This window comes from Theropithecus gelada, chromosome 13 (assembly GCF_003255815.1).
Source record: "Theropithecus gelada isolate Dixy chromosome 13, Tgel_1.0, whole genome shotgun sequence".
In the NCBI taxonomy this organism is placed as follows: domain Eukaryota; kingdom Metazoa; phylum Chordata; class Mammalia; order Primates; family Cercopithecidae; genus Theropithecus; species Theropithecus gelada.
Window position 1 is genome coordinate 29,251,219 of NC_037681.1, and position 17,400 is coordinate 29,268,618.

The 17,400-nt window shown below is 40.1% G+C and overlaps 1 protein-coding gene across 3 annotated transcripts in view; it reads right to left on the minus strand.

Annotated features, from left to right (window-relative positions):
• KIDINS220 (kinase D interacting substrate 220) overlaps nucleotides 1–17,400 on the minus strand; it is a 109,780-nt gene that overhangs the window by 65,886 nt on the left and 26,494 nt on the right. For all 3 annotated transcript variants that reach the window (XM_025353580.1, XM_025353581.1, XM_025353582.1), the window contains 6 exons: nucleotides 12,436–12,534; nucleotides 9,106–9,303; nucleotides 6,631–6,729; nucleotides 4,463–4,561; nucleotides 3,017–3,115; nucleotides 62–239 (listed from right to left, as the gene is read on the minus strand). In XM_025353580.1, the coding sequence (XP_025209365.1) occupies nucleotides 62–239; nucleotides 3,017–3,115; nucleotides 4,463–4,561; nucleotides 6,631–6,729; nucleotides 9,106–9,303; nucleotides 12,436–12,534 (772 nt within the window). The remainder of the gene's footprint in view (nucleotides 1–61; nucleotides 240–3,016; nucleotides 3,116–4,462; nucleotides 4,562–6,630; nucleotides 6,730–9,105; nucleotides 9,304–12,435; nucleotides 12,535–17,400) is intronic.

Below are 17,400 nucleotides of genomic sequence, written 5' to 3' on the forward strand. Positions count from 1 at the left end.
TACTTTTTAATGGAACATTCATTATTTAAAAGCTCAGTTCGGAGAAAAACTCAATACTTACTGGCTCCAAATATTTGAGTTAAAATACTCTTCTGATGGCTACAGTCAATATTGTAAGGAGTCTCGCCTGCTTTGTTGGGCCTATAAAGTAATCGCCCATCTTTGGGATTTCTTAAAAGCAGTTCTGCCAGTTTCCGGCTCCTTCCACGAATAGCAATATGCAAGGGAGTGTCTCCTTTCTGTGAAATAATAGTAGGAAGCTTGAACGTTCTTATCTTTGTATACAGTGTGCAGAGTAACAACATCCATGTTTCTGTAAAATAAACTCTGAACTTTTCTTATTTTTCACATAAAGCACATATATAATATGAATTTTTATCTCTATCTTCCCCATAATTTCTTTCTGTAGCTCCTCACCCAGCTTTGCTCAGATATTATTTCTCCCACAGCCCTCTAGAATGAAGGTCATTCTTTTCTCCTTCCCTTAACTCAGTGAAAGAGGAGAAGCAACAGGCTTTCTCCCTGCAGCTCCTCCTAGGCCTTGGGTCCACTTCATTTGTATCCCTCCATCATCCAAATATTTACTGTCCAAGGATGTCAACTACCTTCCTCAACTAATTTAAATTCTATTTCACAGCTCTCTTCATTTGTCTAGAAAGCCTTACAATCCATGCTGATAGCCATCTAACACAAGTAATCTTGCCAGCTCCAGTAACCTTTGTCAACCATTTGCCACAGTGAACCCTTAAATCTCATCACTCTACATTCTCAACCTGAGTCCTCTAGGTACAGCTATCCTCCTCCAACTCTCTCCTCAACTCTTCCATTCTCCTCACCTTTCCACTCTCCTCACCTTTCACTTTTCCCTATCAACCCACCTTCTCTCCATATTAGGATCTCCAATCACATGAGTGTTCACATCCAACACTAATGAAAGCTAACATGTAAATTTCAAAAGCCCTCTTCGGGCTGCAAAGTGCTCTCCTACTGGTTGCTTCACAAACACCTTAACAAATTAAATTATTGGTTCTCATCCACACGGATCTCCAGGACACTAAATGAAAATGACCTACACATTCTTCCTGTGGCTTCCAAGGCACGACCTTATCTTGATCTTTTCATCTTCTAGACTCTCCTCCCATGTCCTAAAAAGTGTGGCACCATAACTATGCACGAAGTTCACTATACGCAAGGTTCTGTGCTTTGTACTTTAGAGGATATAAAGATGAAAGACAAAACAGTTGCTGACCTTAAGTAGCTTATGTCGTAATAGGAAGAGACCGGATAAACATGCACAATTTAAAAACTGCAGTATGACACACAGCATAAGAGAAGTCCATTTTTGACTGCAGCTTTCATCTTTCTTCACACTGATCATCTTAGTCACTCCCATGCAACTCTCTATCCTAGTAACTAACTGCCAAATTTCCATCACCGGCCTTGATTTCTTGCCCAGATTCCAATACTAGATTTCCCAATGTCTACTGGCCACAGACGACTGAATGTCTTATCAGCCCTCAAACTAAACATATCCAAACCCAATTTCATCTTATTTTCACATCTCAATTCTAATTCTCATCCCCAAACCTGTGAGAAGACAAAACAGCAGCAGCAGCATTTCTGCCAGATATAAAAATTCTATAAATGCAGGGAGGATATCAGCACACTTGGCTGACAGGCTGAAAATAATCAGAAAGCAGTGATGGGCGAGGTAAAAATAACATTAATCATCACTTTTAAAATTGTTTTTATGAAATTCTCTATGAAGATCCAGGTTCAAGACTTTCATAAGTGTGTATCCCAAATTCTAGCAGGATAGTACTTTACCCATCCTCAGTAAGATGTGTTCATGAATGAACAACTGTTCCAACTATCATGTGTATTTGTCAACAAGTATCATGTGCTGACTCTGGGCACAGCAACACACAAAAGAATACCAAGGCAGAGGCCTTCAAGAAACTTATGAATTAGTATAAAGCAATTACTTAAAATAGCATATTATATAATTAACAAGGCTATATGGAACCTTGAAGAGTCTGGTGGTTCTATATCGCAAATTGGGGGACCAGTGTCAGATGAGTCAATGGCAGATTGAGAAAAACAGGCATTATAAGAAATTTTCTAGAAAGCTACACATACTCCATTTTGAAAACTCTTCTTTGACTTTATATCTTCTAATCTTTAATATTAAAGTTTCCTTTCTTTGATATGACATTATGTTAATATGGTAATGACGGGGGAGGTGCTTTCATGTTTTAAAATAATATTGTAACTTAGCAAAATGAAACACAAATGCATTGATTCTTGACTCTCTGTTTTTGTTTAACTGCCTTATAACTAACAGAAAAACAAACTTCAATCTGTTATTAATTAGTAAAGCCCTAATCATATTATTCATCAGAGGAGAAAATTTACAATATTATTTCTTACTTCATACATCAATTAGTTCACTTCTACTCTGGGGGAAAATCAGTTTAAAGTACAGAAAGAAATAAGCTTGTTTAAAACAAAAAGAAACTAAAATGAAAAATCAAATCTATATGAAGTATTAAGTCACTTAGAGCTAAACTTATTATAGAAAATAAAAAAATTTCTCTAAAAGGCTAAAGCAAGGACATGCAGCAGAACAAACACATTATCTCCTGTCAGTGAACATTAATGCCGTCTGCTTTGAGAGTCGGCCTCCTCCAGCCCCTGTGCATTCTTTCCTCCTGTTTATCTGCAACAAGCTCTACCCTGATGAAGGCGGAGCCTCCTCCTCATGTGGTGGTCAATGGCAGTGCCCCACAGCTGCTGTGAGCCATAGAAGGAAAATCGGAAGCAGCTGCATTAACAGCGCACTGAGCCTGCCCACTCCTCAGCGTGCTACTGTGTGGGATCCAAATCCCACACAGACATCCCCAGCAAGTCATCTCTCCCCACACAACCTAAAATCAGATCCCCATTAAATCCCCTCCATACAGAGGTCAGTCTACCAACAGCTGTCCACACAGTGCTCTCTCTGCACACGTTTCACCTTATCTACAGCAGACACTTTCGCGCCTTTATCTAGTAGCAGCTCCACCACTTCAATATTTCTCATCTTGGTAGCCTTTATAAGTGGCGTCTCACCATCCTGTGGGCACAAATAAGAACATTTGCCAGATTAATAGTTTGACTCCTGTGTTTATGTCATACAAATGCACATGTCAAGAAATATCTGACTCTGGTAACAGTCTATATTTAAAACCCCCTCAAGAAAACATAAAAGCAAACAACAAAAAAATATTTTTCCTTTACAACCACTCATTTGTATCAAAGAGACTTTAAATCACGTAGCCAGGTGTGGGACCTGCCCCACCTGCTCGTAAGCTACAGCCAGCAGCAGTGGCTGCTTCTGCCCTTCCCCAGGTTCTACCACTGACCTGGGGCAGCTCCCCTCCAGAGGCTACTTCCCGTTCTCCCCACCAGCCAACCCACAGCCCAGCCTGTCAACATCCAGGTAAGCCAGTGTCCAGAGTTTTTCAGAAATGTATACCAATATCACTTCAGTTCTCAGTGAAACCTTTGAAACCAGCAGTATGCCTTCAGAAAACCTCAAAAAAGTTCATGATTGCTTTCAAAACCAAAGGAAGGGAAGCAAGAAGAGACCACAATTCAGCACTTAGTTAGACAAAAATCTCATCAGAAGCCACAGGTAGTCACCCTGGCTGACACCAAAGTCCAAAAGAAAAAGAAAAAAGAGGATTAAGGAGCCACCTGCAAACCAGAAGGTATCTCAGAAATTTTCTACCCTGGGGTACTAGAAGTACCATCATTGAGTTAGAAATTGGCTGGTCCTGATCTACAGCAGATGACATGGGATTGTCTTATGGGTGACTCTATAATTTTGCTTTATTCATTAAGAATTCCTGTCATATCAACCCAGAATTCCAAATATATTTTCCCCATAGAAAACTATTACACATAGGCTAAATAGGAGACCACAGTATTAGATAATTTTGTATTTTTTACATGATTTGAGTAAAATAGTTGAAAGTGGCTAGTGTAGGGAACCAACCACCAGTCACAATGGTTGTTTACATATTCATTTAAAGAGACAGGGTCTCACTCTATTGCCCAGGCTGGCCTGGAACTCCTGAGCACATGCAATCTCCCCACAAAGGAATGTGTTCTGCCTCTCAGGTAACAGCAGCATAAATGAATTTGGGGGAAATGATCTGTCCAAATAATAACAACTTATGAATAGCTGATATTGCACTTTCTGAAAAGTATTCAATTGAAATAACAAATATCACACTATATTTTGCTATGAATACACAAATCCTGCAAGGATACAAAGTTACTCCTCAATTTGACAGGGAATATTACCAGTAAAATCAGTGTAACTCTAACATCAAACAAAGACGACTGAAATAAAATGAGCAGTACTAACATTCAGCATGAGGTGCTGCTAGTAACAGAATAGAAATGCCACTTATACCTTGGTGCATATTTCAGTGTCAGGATTGCACTGTAAGATATCTCTCACCATTGTTGCATTTCCTTTCTCAACAGCCCAATACAAAGCAGTTTTATTGTCCTAGATAATGAAAAAAACACAATCACTTCATGTAAGATACAATATTTAAAGCTGCCACTTGTAAATACAAAATATCATTTCTGTCAGAAAGCATTCCAACAGGCAGCATGGTAGGAAGTGCTATTAATCCTTATGCTATCTTGAAGTTACTTTTGAGAAATTCTTTGTGAAAGAAGTCTAGGAAAACTTTGTATTACTTAATCTAAAAAGTAGTAATCCCACATAGTTAATAAAGTAAACTATACTTTTGTAATGTTAACAGATTTCAGGAACACACACTGGGTTAGGAGTCATCAATACCTGCACTCCGTAAACTTGGACAAGTCTTGGACCCTTAGATTTTCATCTGTAACATGCTGTAGGTATTGCCCAATTTTTCAAAAGATAATGCACGAAAATGTACTTCACAAATATAAGGCATTATCATTTTTAGCTTTCTTAATTTCTGTCCATCCCATACCCCTATATTGCCTTGATGAGATCTTTAAAATCTTATCTAGCTCAAAACCCAAAAATCAATCCATATAGACCTTGAAAGTAGAACTAGAGAACAACAAAAACCAAATTCAAACACAGAAGAGGATTCACAGACGAAAGGTAGTTAGGTAAAAGTCCAAATAGGTGACCTAGAATCCAACTTTTAGCGGCAATGTTATTTTAACCCAGGAGATAATGAATGACTTTTTGCAGCAGCCAATTAAGTTCCTAATACCAAAATTTCCCCAACAGAGTTTCTCTTCTAAAAAATGCACACTAGCTGCCCAACTCAAACTTGTCAGGCCCTACCTCCCTTCCCATTTCATTTCTCCACCTTTCCCCACCATGCCTACCTCCCCACTGCCCAATGCCAAATGATTCATTCGCCAGCTATGAAATGCAGTCTTTCACTTTCTAATTTTTCTCATCCTATTACCACTCCCCTTGCCTGAAACACCTGGCTTTCCTTTTCTTTTTTCTTTTTTTTTTAAGAGAAAAGGTCTTACTCTGTCACCCAGACTGGAGTGCAGTGGCATGGTCACAGCTCACTATAACCTCAAACTCCTGGGCTCAAGAGATCTTCCCACCTCAGCCTGGGATTACAGGCATCAGCCACCCGGCCAGGCTCTTCACCTATCTAAATCCAACTCATCTTCAAACTTAGTTCGAGTTCTACCTTCTTCCAAAAGCCCCTGACCTTAAGGCCTTCTTTCCCCACCTCAAGACTTATACTTGAACCTTTTGCTAGGCAATCAATCGTATATCATCTTGTGGCTTCACTTTTTATGTTAAATAAAAGCATAAAAATAAACAAACTAAAATCTTTCAAATTAAAATATATGTGTCTTAAAGACAAGGGGCCCTTGTTAATTCCCCCATAACATTTGGCATAATGGTTATAGTTTGATCCAAAAATGGATTTGGATACAAGAGATTTTTGGCCAAATACAAGAAAAAAATGAGCAGAAATGTATACTGTCCAACAACAAAATGAGACACCAAGAACTTTTTCTAAAGTCTAAAGCTCGTGAAGTATTTGATAAATTCACAACTGTGGGCAAGGCTTTTATCTAAAATTAACAACCTTTGTGGTTCTATGAACTATGATTGCCTTAAGCAATGTCCATAGGACTACCAAGTGGTCCTAGGAAAGGCAGGCACAGTGGAGAAAAAGGAGAAGAAAATAAAACAACAACAATAGAAGAACAGCAGATGGAGGAAGAAGACAAAACAGGGAGAAAACATTAAAGAAAATAAGTAAGTACCAGATATTCAAAGGGCCACTGACTCTCTCAGTATCACTAACTACTCATTATAGTTTTGAGGACTGAATCTATATATACACATTAGTAAGGACAGTATATTCTAAAAACATGAGCTTTTTTGGTTTACCTCTATCTACATTTAACTCAACATTAATATAGAAATTTTACAATAATGGCAGTGAAATTTAGTAATAATATACGCCTGTTAAACGTACTAGGGTTTACAAGTTTATCTCCATAGGAAAGTGGGAAGAATAACATTATGATCAGTCAACATTTACATCCAATTATACTCTAAGATAGCAACTGCACTGTAATCACACATACCTGTCCTCTAATGTCTATATCAGCGTATTTTTGGAGAAGTGCTCGAACAATTTCAACATGACCACCTCTGACAGCGCCAATCAATACAGTATCCCCACTCTAAGAAGACAGAAAAAAAAAAAAAGTGAATTGACAACAAATAAGCACTCTTCTGATGTTCAAATTAATCATGTTTTCATATTTTTTTCTAAAAATTTCTTGGAAAAAGTCTATCTCTAAATAAGAGAAAAATATTACTTAACTAATACGAATACCTGATATTAACAGACATCAGAGTAAGGGACAGAGGACTTCATGCCCCAAAATGAGGACTGAAATTCCTAAACAAAGTTTAGAAAGACCTGTTACCCAGAACAATAACCTATTCTCTTTGAAGGTAACCGCCTGTTACACATGTAAATGAACTACAATAACACTGTGGCTGTCAGTGAACCAGATGAACATTTTAAAATCACATAGTAAAAATCTCTTGGAATAATGCTATACGACGAAAGCCATGAACTCTAAAAAACGAAGCTATAAAGCTAAAACTATCAATGAATCCACAGCCACATTTAATTAAGGGAGACAGTTCCCCGAGCAGCATCTATGAAAACCTAGTGGATTTGGCAGTTACAGGCCAGTAGTGCATTAGGACTGACTCATTCCCCAGCATAAGACTAAGTTCACGACCTCATGAGGACATCGCTCTCCCCAGGAACTATATTCACCAAGCAACAATCACTTTTAGTTATACCTTCCTATACTTAAAATACTGGAAACAGCTATTTTGGAAATGGGCATAAATATTTTATTATTTACTGCTAACTTAAAAATCAGTTGTAGTCTTTTGAGTTGAATGAGCCCACGAGTTGCAGCTCAATTCAATCCTGAGTGGACCTCAAAAGTACTATGATATAAATCAGGATGCAGGTCCTTAAGGGTTATTAAGCTCAGCACCATGATGTAGTGTCTTAACTACCACACTACCACATTTATAGCAGAAATCAACCCAAGGCAGACAAATTTTAGTTGGAAACATTAGCATTAACATGGGTGCAGACTAGTAAACCTCTAAATGTGCCATCCGCCATTCTAGGTACTAGGAAACAAGACAGACAGGGTCCTACCTCTGGAAGAATTTATAGCCTGGCAGAGAAGACAACATACAATAAACAAAAAAATCACACAAACACTATGCAAATAAAATAAGGTAATGTTCTAGAAAGTGACTACCAGGTAGGCTGGGCATGATGGCTTATGCCTGTAATCTTACCTCTTTGAGAGGCCAAGGCAGGAGAATCACTAGAGGCCAGGAGTTCGAGACCAGCCTGGTCAACATAGTGAGACCCTGTCTCTCAAAAGAAACAAGAATTAGCCAGGCGTGGTGGCATGCACCTATAGTCCCAGCTACCTGGGAGGCTGAGGCAAGGAGGATCGCTTGAGTCTAGGAAGTTGAGGCCACGGTGAGCTGTGATCACACCATTGCACTCCAGCCTGCGTAAAAGAACAAGATCCTGTCTCAAAAAAAGTGATGAGGTAGCTACTTTGGATTGAGTAGTTGAAGACCCTTCCAAGGAGGTAACATTGAAGCCCAGGTGGGAAGGACAAGAAGGAGCCAACCACAAGATCAGCGTTCCAGACTAAGAGCATAGGTGTGGCATTCAAGAAAGGGAAAGAAGCAAACACAGCTGCAGGCTATGAAAACTGGCAGAAGAGGGGTACAAAGTTGGGAGACAGGTTAGGCAAAAACAATGTCATGTCATGTCTATAAACTAAAAAGATAACATTCATCCTCAGTGCAACAGGAAGTCTTGGATGGCTTTAAACAAAGAAGTACACACGAGATTTATTGTTTTAAAGATCACTCCAAGATTAGAGTGGAGAACCCAGTTGCAAAGCTGCTGCTTTAACAGTAGCACCACCAGAGACAGTGGCTTCAGCTGGGAGGTGATAGTGGAATGAAGACAGGTGGACAGATAAAGGATTTGTTTTGGAGTAAAGTCAACAAGAGCCTGCTGGAGAGCAGATGAGGAAAAGAGAGAAATCAAGGCTAAGGCACAGGATTTGGGGCTTCAACAAGAGGGGAATGGTGGTACCACTTGCTGAGACAGAGAATGAGGGAAAAGCAGGTTTGGGGTGAAAAAAACAAGGCATCTGTTTTGCTGTAAGTTTAAGAGGCCAATTAGACATTCAAGTGGAGAGTTCAGGTAGAGGTAGATCAGTAAATGTGAGCGCAGAGAAGTTAGGGCACAAGAAAGCACATCTACAGTGACACATCAAGGTCAGTTACAGACTAATAGTACATGTGACATTTTCGATAACAACATTATTTGACAAAAATTAAAAAGCATATTTTTCAGAACGATCGAACAGTTTTTAACTTACTAGTTTCAAAGGCAGAAATAAACTTGTCTTAAAACAAGTTTATGTGATGCATGAGAATTTTGAAAGGTAGTAAGACACTAGGGGACAAATATGAAACAGGTGACCTACCCTGTCAGGTATGTTCACGTATGTTCCAGCATCTAGCAGATCCTGCACAATCTCCGTATGTCCCTCCTTTGATGCAATCATCAAAGCTGTATTTCCGTCTTTATCTGTTAAGTTTACATTTGGATTCCTCTTCAAAATTTCTTTTACTGACTGTGTGTAGCCTCCTTTCACTGCCACAATCAGTGCGGTCATTGAATTCTAAAAACAACAACAACAAAAACAAAACAAAATACAAGCCCAAGAAATTAAGTGTATTCTAGAAAATATATGATTTATGCCATAATCACAAAACTAATGTTTTCAAATAGGTGGCCTATTATTGTCATTTCCAATAATAAAATGCCAAAATAAATAGCAAGAAACATACCAAAAATGGCTAGGAGGTATCTTTTGTTTTTGAAAATACATTAATGATCTTCAGTCATTAGTGCTATTATGAAGTTCAGTTATTTAAATGATAATCTGAAATTGGATTCATTTACAATCAACAAACTAACTCACTAATGTAATGACGGATAAAATAGTGACAGGGTGACTAAACACATTCTAAATTAAATAATCCAAAGTCGGGTGAATCAGACTTCAAGAATTCTTTGTAATAAAACCCATAAAAAACACTAAAGTCAACAATGAATTAATAGCCATAAGCTATTTCAAGAAAAGTGTAATATACTCTTTGACTTTCATAGTGATCTAGAAACTACATTTTCAAAACCTCTTAAGTAATTATTGTAAAAACTGTACATCTATTTTATAACAATAAATCAGGCCAGGTATGATGGCCCACACCTATAATCTCAAAGCTTTAGGAGGCCAAGGCAGGAGAATCATTTGAGGCCAGGAGTTCAAGACCAGCCTAGGCAACATATGAGACTCTGTCTCTAAATAAACAAACAATAAATCAACTAAGAGAAGAATGTGACTCACTACCAGAAGTAGTATTAAAATTGCTTCTCGAGATGTTCATCTACTTCAAGCTTTCATACAATTTCCTTATAGAAATATTTTAGGTCAGCCCCCAAAATTAAGCTGTCATTTTCCCACATATTAAAATAACACAGCCTTTCAAATTCTTAAGCCATCAATCATCATAGAAACAAGCCAGTTGCTCACTTGACCAACTGTCCAGAGGAGGCAGATGGAAGGTACAGCATCTGCAGCTGCCTACGGACCATGCTGCCTCCACCAGCACAAAAACAGGGTCTACACCTTGAAGACTGGCAATGAGTCAGCTCCTACCAGTATGCAAACAGGAGGAACGGGTTGACAGTGTGCCACAAAGTATGACAGAAAGAGTTTACTCTTGTTTCACTACGACCCAAGATCCAGTACTATCTCCTCTCAGAATCCTTTACGATCCACTCACGTAATATACTAATTCTATAAATAGCTGTCTGCATTATTTTAACTGTTCTTATGCATAAATATTGCTTCCTTTAACCATATTCTTATAGGCTCAAGGGAAAAGCGATATTAGGCTTCTTCATCTCTCCAACACAACTGGCACAGGCTGGGGAACGAGGAATTAAAAACCGCTAATCGGTAAGATGTATCTAACTAGTTTTTAAGCTTTCTGGGTTCTATCAGCTGATTTCTGATTTTTTAAAATCTGTTCATTGAAGAGGGAAAATAAGGCACAGCTAAAAATATCCCCAAAATTACAATATTATTTTAAATTTTTTAAGAAAAAATATTTTAATGCAGCACAATGTTTTTCCACAATATTAAAAACCATTTGATTTGAACAGTTTATTAAACATTTTGTACTACGTACAGGAAAAAACAAACTCCATTTTACATAAATTCTTACAACACTAAATACTTCTATGACCAGACGTGTGGGGTTTTTCCCCACCCATCAAGCAAGCAATCAGTTCTGCAGCGGACATCAGCTGGGTATTCTCCAACTCAATTCTGACATTACCTACCTGGAGATAGCATCAGACCCCACAGGCAAGTGCTCGGTGCCCAAGACTGCCCCCGCTTCCCATGCCAATGAAAGCTCAGGTTGTTTGACTGACTGGCTATAAATCAGAACTCCCATAATCCCCTCCTTGGGTTTGATTAATTTGCTAGAGCAGTTCACACAGTTCAGGGAAGCAATATTTACCAGTTTCCAAAAGGGATATTTTAAAGGATAGAAATGAGCAGGCAGATGAAGACATACATAGGATGAGGTCTGAAAGGGTCCTGAGTACAAGAGCTTCTGTCCCCATGGAGTTGCGGTATGCCACCCTCCCAGTACAGGGATGTGCTCTTGGTCATCTTCCTGGAAGCCCCCTGAACACAGTCCTTTTGGGTTTTTATGTAGGCTTCATTATGAAGGCATGATTTATTAAATCATTGGTCAATGATGATCAATGCAATCTTCAGCTCCTCTCCCCTCCCCAGAGGTGTTGGGTTAGGGCTGTGAGTTCCAACCCTCTAAGCACATGGTTAGTGCACCTGGCAACCAGCACCTCAACCAGTGGGGTTATCTAGAAACTTTCCAAAAACAATCTCATTAACACAAGTTCAAGTGTGGTTAAAAGGGGCTTGTGATAAGTAACAAAAGACTGTATTTCATCTTTATCACTCTAGAACTGAACCAGAGCTGTTTCAAGAACCAAGGACAAAAGGCCAAATATAACCAAAGACACTCTTACTGCTGTAGTGACTTATGATATTACACAGGTAATAGGAGCAGTCAGCCAGGAACCATGGACAAACACCAAAATAGTCATGCACAGCACATTTTGATCAATGACAGACGGCATATATGACAGAAGTTCCATAAGATTATGATACTGGACTTTCATTGTACTTTTTCTGTGTTTAGGTATGTTTAGATAAAGAAATAACCATTGTCTCACAACTGCCTACAGTACTCAGTACAGTAACACACTGCACAGGCTGCAGCCTAGAAGCAACAGGCCATACCACAGAGCCTAGGTACGGAGTAGGCTACACCAGCCAGATGTGTGTAAGTGCACTCTGTGATGCTCCCACAGTGGCGGAAACACCGAAGGACACATTTCTCAGAATGTACCCCTGTCATTAAGCGACACATAACTCTATATATATCACACTAGGATTACTGAAAGCTGTTCTTTATACTTTTAGCCTCCCCAATTGTGTGTGCATTAGCAACAGATCCTTAAAAGCATCTATTTATAGCATATATGTTTATAATATAACATACTTAGGGTAACAGAAAATGCTTGTTTTCCTGTTACTATCATTTTAGAACTAGAGGGAAATTTCTCTAGGCATATACTAAAGACATAAATTCTCTCTCTTAAAATAAAAAACATGTTTCTATTGCCAAGCATTAAAATATAAGATACTTACAGCTCCTTCTTGATCCACATCAGCTCCCATGGCCAGTAAATGTTTCACACATTCCAAATGACCCTTTCGTGCAGCCCAAACTAAAGGGGTGGTTCCATACTATTAAAACAAACAATAAATTTAAAATTATTATAAAAAGTATACTCAAGAAACTAGCTCTTAACATGAATTTTAATAAAAATCTTACTTTTTATGATTCTTAGAAAACTGTATACATTTATCGTAATTTTAATATTAGATAAATCCTATTTTTCCCATTTTATTTCTCCTGAGTAGATGATTAACCAGTCCATGAAATGTCTTTTAACCAATCTTATTCAACCTTTTCTTGAGACAGAGTCTCACTCTATCGCCCAGGCTGGAATGCAGTAGTGCAATCTCAGTTCACTGCAATCTCTGCCTCCCGGCTCAAGCAAATTCTCATGCCTCAGCCTCCTGAGTAGCTGGAATTACAGGTATGCACCACCACAACTGGCTCATTTTCTTGTATTTTCAGTAGAGACCGGTTTTGCCATGTTGGTCAGGCTGGTCTTGAACTCCTGACCTCAATTGATCTGCCTGCCTCAGCCTCCCCAAGTGCTGGGATTATAAACATGAGCCATTGAGCCAGGCTTTTATTTAACTTTTATAATGAGTGACAATGTTTCCATCACAAGGTAACACAGCCCCAAATTTTCAACAAGATTTCATTGCTTCCCACATCTTGTGAAACAGAATTTAAAGTCCAGCAGTCTGACTGTGAGCGGGAATAGTAACCAAGTGCCAAACAAACTAAAGCAGCCTAACCACTTTACATGGGTCTGCGTGTGTGATCCTTATCATAAGAACAATTCACAGTATCACATTTTCACAGATGATGACACTGAGGCCCTAAGAGCTTAATTCATAGGCTAAAGTCACAAAGTTATCACGAGATGGGACAAGACCCATGAGCCTTTGAAACTGCACTCAAAAGCACCTTTCCCTGAAACATGATTCAAAAGGCATCCAGGAATATAAATCATGCATTAAGGCATTGCCTGCCTTTGGGGAGGCTAGCGATCGGCAGACACATGAATGCCCACAGTGACCTTTCAGTACATGCAGCCCACAGGTGGAAATTAACATTTAATTTAATTTAATTTAATCTACTCTCTGCGACAGCCCTGTCCAGTAGAACTTTCTGTGTTGATGGAAATACTCTATAATTCTGTGCTGTGAGATACAGTAGTCACTCGTCAAATAATGACTATGAAGCACTTGAATGCTATGTGGCTACTGTGACTGTGAACTGAGTTTTTTTTGTTTTGTTTTGTTTTTTCATTCCATTTTAATTAATGTAAGTCTAAGTAGTCCTGTGCTAGTGGCTACTGTACGGAGCAGAGTTGCTCTATAAATCATGTCGGACACCACAGCAACCACACTGTTGAGGGCTGGAGCCCTGGACGGGCTTCCCAGATGGATGAAAACTCCATGACAGCCGGAATCAAAAGGCTGCCAATACAGCACATGGGAGCCAGAGCCTCACAAAACGAGGAAGAGAATGGAGGGGAAGCAGCTGCCACAGTCACTGCCTCAAAGCAGGCTTAGGGAGAACGAATAAGAAATACAGGCCGGGTGCGGTGGCTCAAGCCTGTAATCCCAGCACTTTGGGAGGCCGAGATGGGCGGATCACAAGGTCAGGAGATCGAGACCATCCTGGCTAACACAGTGAAACCCCGTCTCTACTAAAAAAATACAAAAAACTAGCCGGGCGAGGTGGCGGGCGCCTGTAGTCCGAGCTACTCAGGAGGCTGAGGCAGGAGAATGTCCTAAACCCGGGAGGCGGAGCTTGCAGTGAGCTGAGATCCGGCCACTGCACTCCAGCCTGGGCGACAGAGCGAGACTCTGTCTCAAAAAAAAAAAAGAAAGAAATACAGGAGGAGCAGGCACTATGACTCACGCCTGTAATCCCAGCACTTTGGGAGGCTAAGCCAGGTGGGTTACCTGAGGTCAGGAGTTCAAGAGCAGCGTGGCCAACATGGAGAAATCCCATCTAGACTAAAAATACAAAAAAATTAGTCAGGCATGGTGGTATATGCCTGTAGTCCCAGCTACTGGGGAGGCTGATGCAGGAGGATCACTTAAACCTGAGAGGTGGAGGTTGCAATGAGTCGTGATCACGCCACCGCACTCCAGCCTGGGCGATAGAGCGAGACTCTGTCTCAAAAAGAAAAAAAAAAAAGAAAGGAAATCCAGGAGGAGATTCCCAACTTCACTCCTGCATCTGTGGTTTTCTCCACTAAAAAGAACTAAATTCTCTTTTCTAGCCTCCTTCTTTGTGGATAATACTTACTCTGGGTAAAATGCCTTTCCCAACTTTACAATATCAATATCTTAGACATCTTCAAACATAATACACATAGAAAATCACCCTTCATAAAGCCTTTTAAAAATATACTAATTGTAACCGAGCTCTCATGATTTCTGCCCTTCTTATGGAACTGAACTATCCACGATTATATGCTATGATTTCTGCTCCTTTCCCTGCGTCATCACACGAGCCAGCTAGTCCTCACCCACTCCCATTCGGGAGACAGTCTCACTCAACATTACAAAGAACTCCTAACATCCAGCAAGACCTTCCCTCACCTTGTATCCTGTCTGCTTCAAAACAGCTCTGCAGCCACACTCTGAACTATCTCAATAAGTCTCTCATCTCTTTCTCAAATTCTGCTCTCTACCCCTTCTCAATCTAATCCCTTTATGTATATTCTTGATCCTATGGTCCTCTTTCACCCAGGCCCTTACTCAATAATCTCCTGCCACATCATCAGTCTTTTCTTCTTATTCCCTCTTCCTATTGGTCTCTGATTGAGGTCCTTCCAATGTGGGTCTCTCCTATCCTAACAGATTTTTCCAACAGGCTACCCTCTGAAGATAATCACTGTCCTTTCTTTTAAGGTTTCAAGATAATTTATAACCCCTTACCAAACCCCCCTAAAAAACTAGTTTCTGCTACAAACATTACAAAACCACCATTGCAGAGGTCACCCAAATAGTCACCTAAACTCCAGATCTATGTATCTTTTTTTGGTTTGTTTTTTTGTTTGTTTTTTCTTTGAGAGGGAATCTCACTCTGCTGCCCAGATTGGAGTGCAGTGGCACGATCTCAGCTCACTGCAATCTCCACACCTCCTGGGCTCAAGTGATTCACCTGCTTTAGCCTTCCAAGTAGCTGGGATTACAGGCATCCACCATCATGCCCAGCTAATTTTTGTATTTTTAGTAGAGATAGGGTTTTACCATGTTGGCCAGGGTGGTTTTGAACTCTTGACCTCAGGTGATCCACTTGCCCCGGCCTCTCAAAGTGCTGGGATTACAAACATGAGCCACCACACTCAGCCACCTACGTATCTTTTACTAAGTTCTTTCTTTTCTTCCTGAAAGCGCTGCAGTATTTTGAACTATACTGACTGTCCCTTCCAACTTGAATTTTTGATTCATTCACCATGTTTGACTCTACACCAGCCAAGTTCTCCTAGCTCTGGAGATTAATAAAAATTATATAAATAACTATGTATTATAATTAAGAAAATAATTATTATTCCTAATAATCAGCCCTTTGCTCACCATATTCTGTTACTACTGATCTCAGCTGCCAAATCTGCACTCACATCATTTCAAGAATCACCTCTAGGCAAGCCCTTCACCACCAGCACCCAAATCTCTATGTCCACTACCTAGTAGGACACCTTCAACTACAAGTTCCCACCACTTCAAGGTCAACACGTCTAAACAGACTTCCTTCCTTTCTCTAAGAATTCCTTCCCATAGAAGCCTCCCTACTTCTGTCAGAAATAAAAGTACTCTCCAATCCATCCCACTGTGGACTATTAAACGTTAATGTTTTCAAAACATCACTTTGCAACCACCTACTACTTAAAATCCCCAGTGATTCTGAGTGTCTACAGGCCAGATGTCCAAGCTCCCCAGCCAAGTATCCAAGGCTCACCCAAAGGTGGCTCCACCTGCAGCCCAGCTTCCTCCTCCCACCCCTCTCCTCACCACTGAGGGTGCACTCAACACTAGCTCAACAGGCCACCTGAAGCCGTTCCCTGGTACCTTGTGCTCTCTTTTCCCTGTGCCCAGTTCGTTTCTACTCCTCCTCTCTCAGGGATGTAAACTCTACCCTTTCTTCAAGGTCTAGAGGAAGTCGCATTCTTTTACCAAATCTTGACTGACTGCTGCACCATCAGTGAATTCTCCCACCTCTACACTCCTAAGTCACCTGACCCTGGGCCTTTGCATTTTACATGGCCCACTTATCTCCCTACTTCTCTAAACAGAGACCATTTCTTCTTTGTTTTTATATCTTCTGTGCTAAGTGCAGGTACAGGGCACTGCATAGTGAATACTAAACATTTTCTCAAAATGCTAATGAGTGACAGATTAGGTAGCATTATTACCTGATTCTTGAGGGCCTTGAAAGCCAAGCTATATATAAACATTTTATTATAGGCAAGGAGAAAATAAAGGCTTCTCTATTATAATTAAATTACATCACAGGCTGGGTGTGGTGGCTCACGCCTGTAATCCCAGCACTTTGGGAGGCCGAGGCGGGTGAATCACCTGAGCTCAGGAGTTCGAGACCAGCCTGGCCAACACGGTGAAACCCCGTCTCTACTAAAAATACAAAAATTAGACAGGTGTGGTGGCGCGCACCTGTAACCCCAGCTACTCAGGAGGCTGACACAGGAGAATCACTTGAACCCAGGAGACAGAGGTTGCAGTGAGCCGAGATCGTACCACTGCACTCCAGCCTGGGTGACAGAGCGAGAATCCATGTTAAAAAAAAAAAAAAAATCCATCAACAGGCAAAACTGTATCCATTTTAGACATATGTCAAACCTCAGTCAATCTGAATTAGCCAACAGTACGAATGCAATATTCTTAAATGCCATATTATAATATAAATATTTACAACAGCCTCCCTATGCTCCTCAT